Genomic DNA, 20,282 nt, shown 5'->3' with positions numbered 1-20,282 from the left:
AGAAGCGCAAGGACCAGTGTTAAGGACCCCAGTTTGAGCACCTGGCTCCCCACCTGTGTGTGTGGGGGGGTCGCTTTCAAGTAGTGAAGCAGGTCTGCAGATGTCTCTCCCTTTTTTCCCCTCCTCTCTCGATTTCTCTCTGTCCTATCCAACAACAATGACAGCAATAACAACGATAAACAAGGGCAACAAAAGGGGAAAAAATACCGATAACTTTGGAGGCAAAAAAAAAAAAGGCATACTTCCCTATATGGTAGCCCTTTGAAATCTTGCGTTTTTGTGGCATGGTCTAAAAAAACAGGCAATTCGTATCTATTTCTCAATTGCCAACCCCTCTCCAGGTTGTTGTAAGGATTGAATGAAATTACCTGTAAAGGACTTCCCTAAAATATGTAGTAGCTTCCCCTAACAAAGTGATATTCAAAGTACTGGTCAGCAGTCGGAGAGGTGGCATGGCAGAAGAGTATAGCACTTGCAGCTTGAGGTCATGTGTTTCAGACAACTATTCTAGTTCTCTCAAATCCATTACAAAAAGTTCTAGTCAGGCAGGGGAGGTAGAATTGTTACACAAGACTTTCATGGCTGAGGCTTTGAAGTCACAGGTTCACCCCCCTGCACCAACATAAGAGTTGAGCAGTATTCTGATTTAAAAAGCAGCGTTAGTCATAAGCTAAGGAGTTTTTCCAGAATTTATACAAATAATTTAGTTCCTTCACTCAGCAAATCTATGAAAAAGGTCTAAGTTAAAAAAAATGTGCTCAGAAGTCTTTTTTTAAATCTTATTTACTTGATCAGAAATCAAAAGGGAAGGGGATGATAGGGAGACAGAGAGACACCTGCAGAACTGCTTCTCCATTTGAAATGAAAAGCTTTCACCTTGCAGGTGGGGACTGAGGGCTCGAACCTGGTCCTTGCACATGGCAACATGTGCGCTCAAGCAGGTGTGCCACCACCCGGCTCCTCAGAAGTCTTCATTCAATGTAAACTCCCTTTTATTGTTATTAAATCACTTTAAGTAAATGATTACTCTAGTTGTCACATGTGTTTCTTATGTCCTCAGGACAGGAGTCAGCACACCCCTCCCCCCCCCCTTTTTTTTTTTCAAAAAAAGGGAAAAAAAATTCCTTACCCATTAATACAGTAGAAACAGCAGGAATGAAAAGCTAACAGAGAAGCAAGTTTCTGGTCCAAATACCAAATCTGGTGAACTCTAAACCAAATAAAACCCCAAAACTTTTCCTTAGTTCTTCCTGGGTCCAGGACCTAAGTGTATAACCCAGAATCTGTTGTGTATCTTTCTCAGAAGTTATTTTGGTTAGAGCAGATGCATCTAACTTGAGGCAGAGACTGACATCTAGTGGCTAGCAGTAAAGGTGCAGGATGTAGTGTGGACATTCACAACAGCAATGTCAACTTGCTAACAGAAACCAAATGCATGGTTTGGACATTTTCTGATTGTGCTACATAGAAATCCAAATCTGGTTCTCCCCGAAATTACCTGGGTTATTCTACTATTTTATAAAGTCTGAAGGCTTTCAGATTTTTAGCCTTTAGATCCTGTTACAAAAGCAACATTTTTGCAACCTATTTTACTATTACTACTACTACAAAAATACCTGTAAAAACAAAACAACCTGAAACTGATTGCTAGCTTACCCATGCTGTATATAAGATGTGCTACCAGGGGCCAAGCGTGTACCTGGTGGTGCACCCAGCTAAGTGGTCATAGTACTAAGCAAAAGCCCCCTGGTTCCCCACCTGCAGCAGGGGATACTTCAAGAACTGTGAAGCAGATCTGCAGGTGTCTTATCTTTTTCCCTGCCTCCCCACCCCCCAGTTTCTCTCTGTTCTATCCAATAAAATGGAGAAAATGGCCACCAGGGGCGGTGGATTTGTAGTGCTAGCACCAAGCCCAGCAATAACCCTGGAGGAAAAAAAAAAAAAAAAAAAGTACTTAGCTGTATGTGTTACTTGCATGATAAATTTGCCTTTTTAAACAAAGTTTTCAATTTGGGGCCACGCAGTGGTGCACCCAGTGGAGCATAATTGTCACCTTGCATAAGCACCTTTAAGGGGGAGCTTCATGAGCAATAAAGCAATGCTACAGGCATCCCTCTTTCTTCCTCTCCCCTCTCTCAATTTCTATAAAATAAAATAAAAAAACAAATCTTAATTCTACTCAAAAAAGATCAAAACAAACTTAGCACTGCTCTTAAATAGACCTAAAATCAGGCAACTGTCATTTGGACATCTCAAAAATAACATTATTTCTCCTACAATGCTGGGGAATTCCTTATATAGGAATGTTATATAAGAAGAGCTGAGTAGCTGAGTTATCACGGTAGAAATATATATTTGCTGGCATGATTTTTAACACTGTAATCAGAGGCCCAACCTAGTTCACTTAGAAACTTTCTTTTAAAAATGTATTTTATTTTTTTAATATTTATTCCCTTTTGTTGCCTGTTTTATTGTTGTAGTTATTATTGTTGTTGTTAGGTAGCACAGAGAGAAATGGAGAGAGGAGGGGAAGACAGAGAGGGGGAGAGAACACCTGCAGACCTGCTTCACCGCCTGTGAAGGGACTCCCCTGCAGTTGGGGAGCCGGGACTCAAACCAGGATCCTTAAGCCGGTCCTTGTGCTTAAGTCGCTGTGCTACCACTCCCTAGAAACTTTCTTTTCTTGTGCCAAGGACCCACCACACTGAAGGAAGCGTTGGTGCTATGGCTCCCCTCCCCCACACATCCTTCTATCTTTATCAGATCTTCCCAGAATAGTGCAGCCTGAAATGGCTAAAATAAAAGTAAAATGGGGGAGGGGGGGTAGATAGCATAATGCTTATGCAAAGAGATTCTCCTGCCTGAGGCTCCAAAGTCCCAGGTTCAATCCCATAAGCCAGAACTGAACAGTGTCTGGTTACAAAAAAAAAAAAAGTAAAATAGAAACTTTTCTTTTTAAAAAAATATATTTTATTTATTGTTGGATAGGGCAGAGAGAAATGGAGAGAGGAAGGGGAGAGAAAGAAAGACACCTGCAGACCTGCTTCACTGCCTGTGAAGCGACTCCCTTGCAGGTGGGGAGCTGGGGGCTTGAACTGGGATCCTTATGCCGGGCCTTGCGGTTTGCGCCACCTCCCCAACTCCCCAGAAACTTTTCTTCTAAGATTTAAGAAAATATTTAGCTACCAAATGATAAGCAAACTTCCAGAACTATGCTGTATTCAAAATCTGTAGGATTTGCAAAATTTATAAGTTTCCAAAGCTAAATAGAAATGTGTTGGGAAACATAATTTGAGCAGTCATTTCTTTCAATATACTTTATTCAGATGAAATTACAAAAGTAGATACAAAATACTTTTCTTACGTTCAGTTAACTGACTTAGAAAAATAGATAGAGCCCCTAGAGGTTTAAAAATACAACATAAATTTTTATGTAAAGAACCTTAAAAAATATTTAGGTGGTAAAAAGACTAACTTATGCAAACTATTTTCAATGGTGACCAAACACAGAATGTTGTTGTATAATAAATCTACAGCACGCTGGCAATCCACCATTTGGACTTACAGAATACTTTTCTGGAATAGGATCAGATAATGAGAGGAAAACAAATGAATTTCAATGCAGTTGCTTCAACACAATTATTGCTCCCACATGTAATAGACCCCCACCAAAGTCATTTACAGCTAGTAATATTAAAACCTAATGCAAAACACAGGAAGACTAAGAGACCACTATTTCTTCTCTTTGCCAGAATTCTACAACAGTAAAAACCAAATCCACTTACAGAACTGCTATCAGGAGGAAACATCCCTATTGAAAGTGCTGAACTTGATGTCCCAACCTGCATTTTTTGGGGACAGATGACAGTCACCTAAAGCCAGGCAAGGACAACACCAGCACTATGACTAGGGCTGCTTAGAAATAACTATTTAGGATTTACACTCTTTGGGTCTCATTTTTCTTTTTTAATGTTTGAGGTAATGGTGTTTATATTTAGAGGTTCTACTTGTATAACCTCACTGCTCAGGGTGAACAGTATAATCAAGAAATCTCAAGCTTTGAAAAAGTTAAAATGACCACCAGGATAGTTTCTCTGGCCTCAATACTACAAGGAAAACCTTCCCTTTGTTGTTATCAAAGCCATGATTTGCATTTCTCTAGCAGGCTTAATTAAGGCTCTGTAGGTCAAAGGTGAAAGAAAATATTTGGTTGGCTGAAAGTCCCATAAAATTACTTTATTCACAATCTTGAGAATAAAGTATACAATTGGCTCCCTCATAAAATCTGAAGTATAAGAAGTTCCAATACTTAAAATTATGCACATCACTGTCAAAAAGTTTTTTTTTTAACTTGGAAATTAAAGCACCATAAGATTAAATGCGTCATTTTAGCAGGTACTCTCACTCCCATGACTGTAAAGTCACCAAGTGTGAGGGGCAAGATGACTTGAGAGTGGATGACTTCTGATGAAGAAGGGGAGTGAATGCTATAGAACAGGCAGAACCCAGGCACAGGGAGATCAAAGAGAGGGAAGGAAAAAAAGAAAAGATTTTCTTACAATTCTTATCAAAGGTTGGTCCTTTAACCAAGTCAGGAAGGCACCATTTTCTCATTCTTTTCTTACCTCCAAATTTTGCCTGCTCTGACTTTTTGGTCTTGGATGCTAACAATTAAAATTATTTATGTCCCATTAATAAGATACTTTTGCTGTTCTAGTGTGTGGCCATCTTTGGCTCATTTTGGAGATGAGTCATAAACAGAAGGTGTATTTCTATCACTGAAAATAAATGGATGAAAGTGAGAGTGCTTTTGTTTGAGAATATATGTGCTGGAGATGATGAAAGTACAACCATTGCTGAGTAAAGTGACTTCACTCCTTTCAGACTTAAAGAAAATTATCTTTAATGAGGTCTTACATCTACAGAGACTGTAGTAACATTCTAGGTGGTATTTCAAAGCCTGCTTTCTTGTTCATAAATGATCAACACAAATATGTGTTGATCATTTATGAATATGTGGTAGGGCCTTTGGGTAAACTTAAGTGTGTACTGTTTCACTGAGAGTTTTTCTCTTTCTCAAGTGATGATCTCACTTTTTAATTCCTCAATGAATGGTTTCAGGCTAAATTAGATATAGTGTTTCAATTCCTTTAAGTTCTGTTTAGAAAGACTTTACTGAAAATGAGCTGCTGCAAAAATGAAGTTTCTAAGTAATTTTTGTCACTAAAGTCCAATGGAATTATAAAAATAAGTACCAACCCTATTAAATTTATTATTTATCAAAGTCATCGAGGAAGTTGGATGTTATTTTGCAAAAATCACAGCTGAGGAACTTCAAAGCTTTACTAACATGGCAGGCAGGTCTTTATTAGCACTACAATGCTTTAGTGCATTTTAAGCATTCAGCTAGAGTTTACTAAATCCTATAATCAAAATGAAAATTAGGAGTTTTCTTTTTTAAAGGGAAATTTTCCTTATACCAGAAAACTTCAAGTCTTGATACAAAAAAAAAAAAAAAAAAAAAAAAAAAACCAGGATAAAATCCCAATGGGTTCCCAATCCATTCGTCTATTAATAAAATGAAAAAAAATTTGGATGCTAGACGTCAAACTTCAGGTTCCACATGTGAAGCATATGCTTCACCAATGAACTACTCATCCTTGGCCCTGAAGTTGATTTTTATATCATTCATTTATTCCTCCCACTGCTTCCTTTAAACACACACACACACACACACACACACACACACTCTCTCTCTCCCTCTCTCTCTCTCCCTCTCTATCTCTCCCTCTCCCTCTCATAGGCAGTATACCAAATTCTTAGTTGTATTACAAGATGTATGCACCTTTATGTTTTTTTTCTTCTTTCTTAAATTGTGTCTATACTGGGGAAATGTGCACTTCTACACTACTTTTAATTTCACACACAAAAAAGTCACATATAGAATTTCAAAAGGAACTCAATACCAAAAAAAAAAGAAAAAAACAAAAACCCTATAAAGTAGTCTACCTTCCTCCATTCTCCTATCCAGACTTTTAATACCACTGAAAAAAACAATGTAAAGAAAAATAGTGGTTTTGAGACCTATATTTGTCCTAATTTGAGGAGAGTTTTCTTTTTTTTTTTTTTCAGCCTAAAACTACAAACTAATCTGGATGTAGCATTTCAAAATAAAAACTTTACAACATCATTGGTAGAGGTCTTTAAAAATTATTTGATATATATAATTCTCAAGATTTATGTAGGTTAATATGAATAAAATCTCAAATAAAAATTAAATAATAAAATTAGTTCAGAAATAACTTTGGCTACTCCAATACCACGTGTCATAAACGGCAATCATGGATTTTGAAAAATATATAGATCTATATATTCTGAGCTATAAAAAACTAACACATAAACAGCCAAATTAAGAGGTCATCCAAAGTAACACAGATGCTTTAAATCTTAATAAAACTGAAAACACTTGTTCTAATTTTAAAATAAAAAAAGAATAAAACTGATCCAACTGTTTTAGTAGAAAATTTGTTCTGGAAATTTGTTAATAAATTACTGGTAAAAACTCTTAATATCAATTATGTTGTCATTCAAAGAAATCACTAGTTAAGAAAGCAAACAAAAAGCTATATATGTTACTCATCACATACTACAAACAAGTATCACTCCAAAAATAGCAGAAGTGGTCACACAGTGCTTCGATTCAGCTGCGTCCTTGATTTCTCAGTCTGCAGGTCAACCTACCTTTGGAATAACTTTATCAGTAGACACAGACAATAGATATCCAGTTATCCTGTTTTGTGGTGAAGTCTGTATCACTAGTCTATAACAAGTAGCAATGAGACAGTTCTAGCAGTAGATGAAGCAGAAGAGTAACTGTGCTCTGGAAGTATTTATCTGTCTTTTGATCCTAGCTTCTCAATCAATTCCTGAAGTGGTGCCAACTCACGACGATCAATCAGATTAAATTCCTAAAAAAAAAAAGGGGGGGGGGAGAGAAAAATAAAATTTCAAAAGAAAGAATTCCATGGCTAAAATTCTGTGTCATTTAGGGAAGAATCTCAGCTTTAGTTTTCTGAAATCCAAAAGATTAGTAATGATCTTTGTGAGCATTACTAAATATTAGGGTGACCTCTACTACTACTATTTTGTTTTTTAAACAGAAGGGGACTTACTCAACAAGCAGCTGTTAACATCAATAGGAGCCTCACTTCTTGGGCAGGAGGAGCTTCAATTCTTTGATACACTTAAAATAAACTCAATTATTTAGATTTTTAAAAAATATTTATTTACTTACTCCCTTTTGTTGCCCTTGTTTTATTGTTGTAGTTATTGTTGTTGTTATTCATGTCGTTGTTAGGACCGACAGAAACGGAGAGAAGAGGGGAAGACAGAGAGGGGAAGAGAAACAGACACGTGCAGACCTGCTTCACCACCTGTGAAGCGACTCCCCTGCAGGTGAGGAGCTGGAGCTTGAACCGAGATCCTTACACCGGTCCTTGAGCTTTGCTCCACGTGCACTTAACCTGCTGCGCTACCACCCGACTCCCCAATTATTTAGAATTTCAAAAATTTCAATTCCAACAAAGAGCTCATGAAACATCAGGCCATGCATCTGAAGGAGGATGCTCTTTTTTGAAGTTTCTAGCTACAGACTTTCTAATATTTGGCCTGAGTGCTGGGATTTCTGGCAATTCAGCCCAAGACAGCACCCAACATATTCTTTGACTTAATAAACTTTTCAACTTTCCAGTCATAAACGTCTTATGAAATAACCTAACTGCAAACATTTTTCAAAGCATCCCTTTACTCAAAAGTGGCAATGGGTTAGACAGGAGGGTGTACACAGGCTTTCTGGGTTTTTGGTTCTCCTTATTATACCTTAAATGGACACCTGGTGGCCAGAAATAAAGGCCAAAAATAGAAGTGGTATTTTCTATGCTGTCATACATATTACTGAAATAATGTAGAAAAAGGAACCCTGAAGATGCTTAACTGTGTATCTATAAAAAAAAAATGGACAAAGCTCTTTATTAAAATTACCAATCCAAGCACGTCAAAGGATACAAACATCAATATGGTTTGACTTACCTGAACAAAAAAAATAAAGTGCTTAAAGGAGGTGTTGAGGTGAGCCTCCTCTTGCAGCTGCATCACAGAATCAAAGTGCTGGTGATAAATATGGGCATACACCCTGAACAGACGCTTTAGAATGGTTTTTGCCACAGACATAAAATTTTTGGGAAACGGGACACCTGTAACCAAATATGTATCTATTAGTGTCTTGTCTACATTAACAGAATGAAGTTCAGACTGTGCTGCAAGCTACTCCACCACAAATTCACCCATTGACAAATGATTACTTTCTATTTAATTCTTTTAAAAGAGGGAAAAAAAAAAAAAACACTTCAAAACCAAGCATATGAGACTCTTCACTTTTTCTGGTTGTCTTGGAATAGCAGACACAGGCATTGAGTTCTGTAGAATGCTGCTATATCAAAGTTAAAATTAGCACAGTTTATGTATACCGAAGTTTCTTTCTATAATTTACCCATAGCGGTAATGTTTTGACAATATAGTCTTTTCTAGCATGTAATTCTTTTTATAAAAAAAATTAACTTATGGGGCCAGGTGGTGGCACACCTGGTTAAGTGCTTACATTACAGTGAGCAAGGACCCAGGTTCAAGACCCCGGAGCCCATCTGCAGGGGGAAAGCTTCAGAAGTGGTGAAGCAGGGCTGCAGGTGTCTCTGTCTTTCTCCCGCTCTATCTCCGCATCCCCTCTCAATTCTCTGTGTCTATCCAATAATAAATAAATAAAAATATTTTTTTAAAAAAGAGTTCAACACTTTTAAAAATTATTTATTTATTTATACCCTTTTGTTGCCCTTATTTTATTGTGTAGTTATTATTGTTGTCGCCGTCATTGTTGGATAGGACAGAGAGAAAAGGAGAGAGGAGGGGGAGACAGAGAAGGGGAGAGAAAGACAGACACCTACAGACCTGTTTCACTGTTCGTGACTCCCCTGTAGGTGGGGAGCCGGGGCCTCGAACCGGGATCCTTATGCTAGTCCTTGCACTTTGCACCATGTGCACTTAGCCCTCTGTGCTACCGCCCAACTCCCTAACATGTAATTCTTAACAGACATTTATGTACACACACTCTCAGCCAAAGAGACAGAAACATTCTTCAAAAAAGAGAAAAGAGTAAGAAAACTATGAGTCTTAATAATCTATTATCTACAAGTGAAAAATATTTGAGAAAATTTTATTTGTTTTAATGCGAGATATAGATTGAAAGACAAAGAAAAAACAGCGCACTGCTCAGTTCTGGCTTATGATGGTGCTGGAAATTGAACCTGGGGTCTTGGAGTCTCAGGCATGAAAGTCCTTTACATAGCCAGATGTTGTCTCTAGCCTATAAAGAAAAGTATTTTGGGCCAGGTGGTGGTGTACCTGGTTGAGCACATAATACAGTGTGCAAGGACCCAGGTTCGAGCCCTCAGTACCCACCTGCAGGAGGAAAGCTTCATGAGTAGTGAAGCAAGGCTACAGGTATCTATCTCTCTGTCTCTCTCCCTCTCTATCTCCCCTTCTTGATTTCTGGCTGTTTCTATCCAAAAAATAATAAATTTAAAGTATTTTATCCTCTGAATTATTCTAAAAAGTCAACTTTCTTTTTTCAACAGGTTTAGCTGGGGCTTCACACCTGCAGGCGTTTCCACTTCTAGTGTACTACTTCCCCCAAGTTGGAAGGAGGGAGGGAAGGAGGAAGGAGGAGACAGAGAGAGAAAGAGAGAGAGAGAGAGAGACCCCAGCACTGCTCCACAGTTCTTGAAGCTTCCTGTGTGGTGCTCCCATGTGGTGGTTGGAGGGCTTGGCCTCAGGTAAAATGTACATTCCACCAAGTGACCTACCTACTAGTTCTAGTTTTAATTAAATGTTAAGTGCTATTTTCATTTTACTATAGTATAAGAAAAGGTATCATTCCTGCAAAAGAGAAAGAGCACATCCTTGTTTGCTTATTACTTCCCTTTTGGGTGGGCTCAGCTGACTTTTGAGCCCAAATTCAATTTTATTTCATTCCCTTTTGTTGTCCTTGTTTTATTGTTGTAGTTATTAAGGTCATCGTTGCTAGATAGGACAGAGAGAAATGGAAAGAGGAGAGGAAGACAGAGAGGGAGAGAAAGAAAAGACACCCACAGACCAGCTTCACCGCCTGTGAAGCGACTCCCCTGCAGATGGGGAGCCGGGGGCTCGAACCTGGATTCTTCCGCCGGTCCTTGTGCTTTGCGCCACATGTGTTTAACCTGCTGCACTACCGCCCGACTCCCCCCAAATTCCCTTTTTTAAAAATAAATAAATAGCAGCTCAAGAGGTAGTATACTGGATACAGAGGTGAACTCTCAAAGCATAAAGTCTTGAACTTGATCCCTGGAAAGGCATAGTGATGCTCTGGTCCCCACTCTCTTCCTCTTTCAGTAATGAATAAATGAATGTTTAAAATAAAAGTGTGAGGGAGTCAGGCGGTAGCACAGTGGGTTAAGCACAGGTGGCACAAAACCCAAGGACCTGCACCAGGATTCTGATTCAAGCCCCTGGCTCCCCACCTGCAGGGAAGTTGCTTCACAGGTGATGAAGCAGGTCTGCAGGTGTCTTTCTCTCCCCCTCTCTGTCTTCCCCTCCTCACTCTATTTCTGTCCTAACAACAATGACATCATCATCAACAACAATAATAACCAAAATAATAAAACAATATAAGGGCAACAAAAGGGAATAAATAAATATTAAAATAATAATAATAATAATAATGTGATTCACAGGCAGAAAGAGATTTTGATGAGCTGGGTCATGGCTCACACGGTTGAGAGCACATGTTACAGTGCACAAGGACCCAGATTCAAGCCCCCACTCCCCACCTGCAGGGGGAAAAGTTTTACAAGTGGTGAAGCAGGGCTACAGGTGTCTCTGTCTCTCTTCCTCTCCCCTCTCAATTTCTCTGTCTCTATCCAATAAATAAAAAGAATTAAAGATATTTTAAAAAGAGATCTTGCATAAATATATAATCAAACATCCTTAGAAAAGACATGGGAGAGGGCATGAGAGACCTACAATGATGCCCACTGCCAGGGACCCAGGATGGCAAAGCATGTACTTTATACCTGCTGGGTTTCCTCCCTGGCTGCTACGTTTACATCTCTGGTACAAGCACTGCAGACAGGGATATAATTCTGCCTACCTGAGAATTTTAGTTGCTAGGTCAAAATATCTTGGAAAACATGGACAGGAGAAAGGAACTGGGTACAGTAAATAGACTCACAAAAAGGGACCTGTTTCCAAAATGATCTAGATTACATGGCCTGAAAGCTGTTTAATACACTACTTAAAGAAACAGATAAGCTTATTTTCTTCAGTCTTTCAGAAAATAAAAGGCTTCATTTTTTCCTTGCATTTTGTTTATTTCTCAATTGCTTTTAAATAGCTTCAAATTTAGTGTATTTAGTCTAAGTTGATTTTTGTGTTTGTCTTCCCTCCCCCAAATGTCTTAGCTATCATTACTCTTTGGATAACGAGAAATAAATCTTATCAAGCATGCGGTCTTGGATTTGATCTCTGGCACCACTCAAGACCATGGTTAAAAACAAGCAAACAAACAAACAAAAACATAACCTGGGAATAGAAGGAAAATTCCTGAAGATAGTGGAGTCTACATATAGCAAACCTACAGCCAACATCACACTCAATGGTGAAAGACTGGAAGCATTTCCCCTCAGATCAGGTACTAGACAGGGCTGCCCACTATCACCATTACTATTCAACATAGTGTTGGAAGTTCTTGCCATAGCAATCAGGCAAGAGCAAGGAATTAAAGGGATACAGATTGAAAGAGAAGAAGTCAAACTCTCCCTATCTGGCAGATGACATGATAGTATACATGGAAAAACCTAAGGAATCCAGCAAGAAGCTTTTGGAAATCATCAGGCAATACAGTAAGGTGTCAGGCTACAAAATTAACATTCAAAAGTCAGTGGCATTCCTCTATGCTAACACTTAGCTAGAAGAAATTGAAATCCAGAAATCAATTCCTTTTACTATAGCAACAAAAACAATAAAGTATCTAGGAGTAAACCTAACCAAAGAAGTGAAAGACTTATATACTGAAAATTATGAGTCACTACTCAAGGAAATTGAAAAAGACACAAAGAAGTAGAAAGATATTCCATGTTCATGGGTTGGAAGAATTAACATCATCAAAATGAATATACTACCTAGAGCCATCTACAAATTTAATGTTATCGCCATCAAATCTCAACTACATTTTAAAAATTTATTTAAAAACTTTTTTTTATTATCTTTATTTATTTATTGGATAATGACAGCAAGAAATCAAAGGGGAAAAGGTTATAGAGGAGGAGAGAAAAGAGAAAGACAGAGAGAGAAGAGACCTGCAGCCCTGCTTCACCACTTGTAAAGCTTTCCCCCTGAAGGTGGGGTCCGGGAGCTTGAACCTGGGTCCTTGCGCACTGTAACATGTGTGCTCAACCAGGTGAGCCACCACCTGGCCCCTCCAACTACATTTTTTTAGGAGAATAGAACAAATGCTACAAACATTTATCTGGAATCAGAAAAGACCTAGAATTGCCAAAACAATCTTGAGAAGAAAGAACAGAACCGGAGGCATCACACTCCCAGATCTCAAATTGTATTATAGGGCCATTGTCATCAAAACTGCTTGGTACTGAACATGAATAGACACATCGACCAGTGGAATAGAACTGAGAGCCCAGAAGTAAGCCCCCACACCTATGGACATCTAATCTTTGACAAAGGTGCCCAGACTATTAAATGGGGAAAAATGAGTCTCTTTAACAAATGGTATTGGAAAAAATGGGTTGAAACATGCAGAAGAATGAAACTGAACTACTGTATCTCACCAAATACAAACGCAAATTCCAAGTGGATCAAGAACTTGGATGTTAGACTACAAACTATCAGATACACAGAGGAAAATATTGGCAGAACTCTTTTCCACATAAATTTTAAAGACATTTTCAATGAAACAAATCCAATTACAAAGAAGACTAAGGCAAACAAAAACCTATGGGACTACATCAAATTAAAATGCTTCTGCACAGCAAAAGAAACCACTACCCAAACCAAGAGACCCCTCACAGAATGGGAGAAGATGTTTACAGGCCATACATCAGACAAGAAACTAATAACCAAAATAAATAAGAGCTTGCCAAACTCAACCACAAGAAAACAAATAACCCCATCCAAAAATGGGGAGAGGACATGGTCAGAACATTCACCACAGAAGAGATACAAAAGGCCAAGAAACACATGAAAAAATGCTCCAAGTCTTTGACTGTCAGAGAAATGTAGAAAATCAAGACAACAATGAGATATCACTTCACTCCTGGGAGAATGTCAGACATCAGAAAAGGTAACAGCAGCAAATGCTGAAGACGTTGTGGGGTCAAAGGAACCCTCATACACTGCTGGTGGGAATGTAAATTGGTCCAACCCCTGTGGAGAACAGTCTGGAGAACTCTCAGAAGGCTAGAAAAGGACCTACCCTATGATCCTGCAATTCCTCTCCTGGAGATATATCCTAAGGAACCAAACACACCCATCCAAAAAGATCTGTGTACACATATGTTCTTAGCCGCACAATTTGTAATAGACAAAATCTAGAAGCAACCCAAGTGTCCAATAACAGATGAGTGGCTGAGCAAGTATATACACAATGGAATACTACTCAGCTATTAAAAACAGTGACTTCACTGTTTTCAAATGATCTTGGATGGATCTTGAAAAAAATCATGCTAAGTGAAGTAAGTCAGAAACAGAAGGATGAATATGGGATGATCTCACTCTCAGGCAGAAGTTGAAAATCAAGATCAGAAGAGAAAACACAAGTAGAACCTGAACTGGAATTGGCATGTTGCACCAAAGTAAAAGACTCTGGGTGGGTGGGTGGGGGGAGAATACAGGTCCAAGAAGGATGACAGAGAACCTGGTGGGGGTTGTATTGTTATATGGAAAACTGGGAAATGTTAAGCATGTACAAACTATTGTATTTACTGTCAAATGTAAAACATTAATTCCCCAATAATGAAATAAAAATAAATAAATAGGAAAAACAACACATAACTTTCATGAATGGGATCAATGTCCTTATAAAAGAGGCCCCAGGGAATCTGCTGGTTCCTTCTACCACAGGAGGATTAGAGAAACCACCAAATGGGCATTTACCATAATCAGAATGTGCTACCACCCCAATTTTGGATATTCAATCTTCAGAAATATTTCTGCAGTTTAAGTCACCCATTTAAAAAAATATTTTTATAATATTAGCTCAAACAGTAAAAGCAAACAGACAAACCTAAGAAAACCAGCCTAGAACGATACAAAAAGTCATCAAACCCTGTTGGTCAGTTATGAAATTTCTATAAAAAAAAAACAAAAAACAATTTCTACAGTCTGAATAACCAGTTGGAAACCAGACATAAAACATTAAGCATCTTTGAATTAACTAAGAAACCTAAAAGATTAGCATTAAAGTAAACTATAGAACTGTGTAAGAATAAGTGAAATACATGAATGAATAAATATACCTTGTTCTTATCAACGGAACAAGATATTCCTATATTAAACTATAAACTGAATGAAATCATAGTAACGATCTCAGAGACTTTTCCTTGACAAAAATGATTTTAAGTTCTTTGGAAGAGCAAACAGCCCCAAAAAGCTGTTAGTATTCTGAAAGAGAAGACTAGTTCTAAATATATTCAGAACTCTATGATCTCTTCTATAAAAGCAGAAATAAAAAATTAAAAGTATAAAAATATATAGGGCATTTTTGGTATACAGATATGATAATCAGGAGAGAAAAGACATATGTAACTACCTAGGTGACTAGAGTGTTGGACTTATAATTATGAAGTCTCAAGTTTGATCCTTAGCATCACATGTGCCAGAGTAATGCTCAGGTGTGTTTTCTTTGTGTTTTTCCTTAATAATCTTTTTAAAAATGGTATTTGGAAAATCTCCCTTGCATTTATATTTGAGAAAAAAAAGAAAAAAAGGAAGGAAAAGTTTAGGAGGAAAAAATAAAAAGGAAGGAAAAGTTTAGAAGGGAAAAAAAAAAAAAAGCTTATACCAAAGGTGTAAACATAGCAGCCAGGGAGGAAACCCAGCAGGTAAAGTACATGCTTTACCATCCTGGGATCCTGGCTCTAGGTATCACTGTAGGTCTCTCATAAAATGAATGTTTAAGAAAAATATTTAGTGGTCCGGCAGGTGGCGCAGTGGATAAAGCATTGGACTCTCAAGAATGAGGTCCTGAGTTCAGTCCCTGGCAGCACATGTACCAGAGTGATATCTGGTTCTTCCTCTCTCTTCTCCCATCTTTCTCATAAATAAATTAAAAAAATGTTAAAAAAAAGAAAAATATTTAAATGTAAAATCAAAAACACAAAAGTACTATGAAAATATAGACAAGTATTTTTTTTAATTGTTAGGAAAAACATTTCTAGTAGCTGTCTAAAATCCAGAAATTATAAGAGACAAATCAAGAAATTCACATAATAGTAAAAATGCAGTATGAACAAAGTAAGACAAAAGGCAACCTGGAGGAGCCAGCAAGATAGCTCAGTTGGATAATGTGCTTCCTTTGTCAAGTGTGTAACCCAGACTAGAGCCCAGTCCCTACCACAATGAAGGAAAACGTTGGTACTGTGAAGTTTCTCCATCTTGGGCTGTCTTTTTACCTGAAAAAAAGTAGGCCTATAGCACTGAAGCTCTAGTGACCAAAAAAAAAAAAAAAGCCACCTGGGGAAACATATAAAATCTGTCTGTATTGTGTCCTGGAGCTCAGCTTCCCCAGAGACCCATCCTACTAGGGAAAGAGAGAGGCAGACTGGGAGTATGGACCGACCAGTCAACGCCCATGTTCAGCGAGGAAGCAATTACAGAAGCCAGACCTTCTACCTTCTGCAACCCTCAATGACCCTGGGTCCATGCTCCCAGAGGGATAGAGAATGGGAAAGCTATCGGGGGAGGGGGTGGGATATGGAGATTGGGTGGTGGGAATTGTGTGGAGTTGTACCCCTCCTACCCTATGGTTTTGTTAATTAATCCTTTCTTAAATAAAAAAAAAAAATCTGTCTGTATGACAACAATCAATAAGCCAGAACATATTTTAAAAATAGCAAATTATGTGGCCCAGCAGTAGAGCTCTGGACTGGCAGGTGTGAGCTCCAGAGTTCAAGTCCCACTAACACATCTACCAGAGTGGTTTTCTGATTTCTCTCCTGTCTCTCATGAATGAAGTGAATCTAACGAAGAAAAATCAACATGTAGGAATGGTGAAAAGACACAAGCAGACACAAACGTGACTAAAATTAAAAATTTTTAGAGGAATTGGGAAAATGATTATCCTGTAACATTAACTCACCAATCTTAGAAGGAAAGAGAGTTTCATCATCAAGCTGATCCTGAACCCAAGTCATCAAATAGTCAATGTATTTCGGTGCAGAACATTTTATTGGCTTTTTAATATTAGTACCATCTGCCCAGTGATATTCATATCTAAAGAAAAAAAAATCTTTTGAGAACATACAACTTATAATAAAGGTAGGTTCAGATTTTGTCAACAGAGATCATATAGCTTAGCACACATATAGTATAAAGTAAAATTTAATTTATAAATTATTTAAGTTATATAAGATAGAAATAATTGTATACAGTAAATTACTTAGAGTTCTACTAAAGATCACTAAGTGTTCCCTAGAGAAGCATTATGATAGTTCCTAATAACTGGAAAGAAAAGAAGGAAATGTAGCAGCCGAACACGTGACAGAATGGATGTTTTATAATAGCTGTGTGGAAGATAAAAGAACAGTATTTCTATCTATTAAGCAGAGGGTGCTGAGGACTTGGCTCACCAAACAAGTCACAATTCCCAGCAGCACATGTACCAGAGTGATGTCTGGTTCTTTCTCTCCCTCTCCCTCTCTCTCCTCCTATCTTCACGAATAAAGAAAATCTAAAAAATATAAAAATAAACTAAAAAGAAACAAAGATATCCTCCTAAAATACTATAATGAAAGGACTATAAACTCACTGAGGGGTCAGGTGATGAGGCACCTGGTTAAGTGCACACATCACACTGCATAAGGATCAGGGTTCAAGCTCCCACTCCCCACTTGCAGGGGGAAGTTTCACAAGTGGTGGAGCAGGGCTGTATGTCTCTGTCTCTCTCTCTCTCACCCTTCCTCTCAATTTCTCTGTTATATCAAATAAAATCAAATTTAAAAAAAAAATGAAAATAAATGTTGAAAAAAAGGAGAAATCTTAAAAAAAAAAATTGAGGATGTCTTTTCCATTTTTTAGGTGTAGCAAATCCAGAAAAGACTTTTTTTTTCTAAATAGTAAATAACTCCATACAACGTAACATCATATAAAATCAATAATTTATTAGAAAAATATACTGGGAGGAAATGCACAAAAGATTAATCCCATCAGTCACAACCTGGCTTAACACTATGTGAAATAAAGAGTTCCATCTCATCTTTAACATTTCTTGATATTTTTATAGTTAAATATTTTTTTGTTTTATTTTTAATATTTATTTATTCCCTTTTTGTTGCCCTTGGTTTATTTTTATTGTTGTAGTTATTACTGTTGTTATTAATGTCGTTGTTGTTGGATAGACAGACAGAAATGGAGACACCTGCTGGCCTGCTTCACCGCCTGTGAAGTGATTCTGCTGCAAGTGGGGAGTAAGGGGCTCAAACCGGGATCCTTCTGTCAGTTCTTGTGCTTTGCGCCACCTGCGCTTCACCCGCTGTGCTACAGACTGACTCCCCTGTAGTTAATTTTTCTTTCAGTTTATTTATTGGGGGATTAATGTTTTACATTCGACTGGGGAGTCGCTTCACAAGTGGTGAAGCAAGTCTGCAGGTGTCTATCTTTCTCTCCCCCGTCTTCCCCTCCTCTCTCCATTTCTCTCTGTCCTATCCAACATCATCAATGGCAACCATAACAATAACGATAACGGTAACAACAAGAGCAACAAAAACGGAAAAAAATGGCCTCCAGGAGCAGTGGATTCATGGTACAGGTACCAAGCCACAGTGATAACCCTTAAGGCAAAAAAAAAAAAAAAATACAGACTTCATCACTCATTTGAATGTATTGTTTACTCTAACAAATATGTAATGAATAGCAATAATGATATAGAACAAAACAACCATAGCAATAAAACAACAACAAGCAACAAAAGGGAAAAAAATAGCCTCCAGGAGCAGTAGGTTCATAGTGCAGGCAACATCCCCAGCAATAACCCTGGAGGCAAAAAAACAAAAAAAAAAAACAACTAAAATTCGAACGGGGGGGGGGGGGGGGCTGAATATCAAAGTCAACTAAACACTCTTCTTACAAGGTGAAAACACAAACTAGAAACAGAACTATAAATGTCAGTAAAACTGAAAATACAGATTTTTTTAAGCTGAAAGTTTAATGTATATATATATTAAATAGAGATAAAGAAATTGAGAGGATTAACATATGTGTGTACACACACACACACACACCTGCAGCACTGACTACTTGTAAAGCTTCCCCCTTACAGCTGGGGGCCAGCAGCTTGAACACTGGTCCTTGTACTCTGTAATGTGTGCACCCAATCAGACGCACTATCACTCAGAGCCAAGCACAGATTTTTTTTTGCAACATAAGATAAACCTAACTCAAATCATTTTTACTCTCATAATTGAACAGTCCTACTTATTATTGATACAATGCAATTATAGTTTCAAAACACTAAGAAGCATACAACTAGGTAAGAATGCAAAAAATCCCAAAGTAGAACTACTTTTACATAATTAGATAAGTAAATTCTATATTTAGGGAGAGAGCTCAGCACTTTAAGAGCAAAGGACTTGCATGCCCAACCAGGCATTGCCATATGCCAGAGTTGAGATGTGCTCTAGTCTCTACGTAAACACATTTTAAGAAAATAATATGAAATAAAATAACACAGGAAAAAAAAAAACAAGTCTCTTATTATTTAATTCATCTCAGTGATTAGTTTTAGTCACTAATTCAAAAACCTATGTAACAGGCAGTATTACATACCTTGGACCAGCAGACATTACTGGACAACTTGCTTCAGTACAGAATTCTGTAATAGTTCCATATAGCATGTTGATCTGATTGAAGAAATCCACAGCTAGAAAGATAGCCATAAAATTTTGTAAAAGGTCTGCATAGTGCACCAAAACATGAGATCTCTCAGATAAAGGGAAAATGGACAATGCATATAAGTTATTGGCATAGTTCTTAGGAGATTCAACACTCAGAAAAAACTGTAAATGCTTTTCTTTTTAAATTGTCACACTTAACTGTTAACATATATTTACTTTTTAAATTTTTGTATTATTTATTTTCCCTTTTGTTGCCCTTGTTTTTTTACTGTTGCTGTAGTTATTATTGTTGATGTTGTCGTTGTTGGACAGCACAGAGAGAAATGGAGAGAGGAGGGGAAGACAGAGATAGGGAGAGAGAGAGAGACACCTGCAGACCTGCTTCACTGTCTGTGAAGTGACTTGCCCTGCAGGTGGGGAGCCAGGGGCTCAAACAGGGATCCTTGCGCTTTGCACCATGTATGATTAACCAGCCACATTAGCGCCCAACCCCCCCCACATATTCACTTTTAATACACTAAAATTAAAAAATATGTGTTCAATTTATTATTTATTAATGAGAGAAAGAGAGGGTGAGAACCAAAGCAACACTCTGGTACACAGAATGCTTGGGCTTATAATCAGGCCTCATGCTCATAGGTCAGCGGCTCTACCAGCTACACCACTATTCAAGCCACCGTATACTAAATTTTTCATCAACAAATCCCAGCAAGAAAACAGGGGCCGGGTGGTGGTGCACCCAGTTAAGCATACATTACCATGTGCAAAGACCTAGATTTGAGCCCCTGCTTCCCACCTGCAGGTGGGACGCTTCATGAGTGAAGTCAGTTGGCAGGTCTCTCTCCTCCCTCTCCTACTCCTTCCCTTTCTCTATCTCCCTCTCAATTTCTCTGTTCTATCCTATTTATAAATAGGAAAAAATGGCCACTAGGAGCAGTGGATTTGTTATGTGTCAGCACCAAGCCCCAGTAATAACGTTGGTGGTAGAAAGAAGAAGAAGAAAGAAAAGCAATTCATAACTAAGTGGCAATGAACACAATAATTATACCATTAAAACACACTTTTGGGGGC

General features: G+C 37.9%; 1 protein-coding gene across 3 annotated transcripts in view; it reads right to left on the bottom strand.

The window, feature by feature from the left end:
• Nucleotides 1-3,302: 3,302 nt before the first annotated feature.
• Nucleotides 3,303-20,282, bottom strand: part of MOB1A (MOB kinase activator 1A) — a 31,747-nt gene continuing 14,767 nt past the window's right edge. For all 3 annotated transcript variants that reach the window (XM_007518937.3, XM_007518936.3, XM_060187071.1), the window contains exons 3-6: nucleotides 19,144-19,237; nucleotides 16,460-16,593; nucleotides 8,089-8,252; nucleotides 3,303-6,968 (exon numbers count right to left, since the gene is read on the bottom strand). In XM_007518937.3, coding sequence (XP_007518999.1) covers nucleotides 6,891-6,968; nucleotides 8,089-8,252; nucleotides 16,460-16,593; nucleotides 19,144-19,237 — 470 coding nt within the window. In that variant the 3' untranslated portion in view covers nucleotides 3,303-6,890. The remainder of the gene's footprint in view (nucleotides 6,969-8,088; nucleotides 8,253-16,459; nucleotides 16,594-19,143; nucleotides 19,238-20,282) is intronic.

This window comes from Erinaceus europaeus, chromosome 3 (genome assembly GCF_950295315.1).
Source record: "Erinaceus europaeus chromosome 3, mEriEur2.1, whole genome shotgun sequence".
NCBI classification, from domain to species: Eukaryota; Metazoa; Chordata; class Mammalia; order Eulipotyphla; family Erinaceidae; genus Erinaceus; species Erinaceus europaeus.
This window is presented reverse-complemented; position numbering and strand designations above follow the sequence as displayed.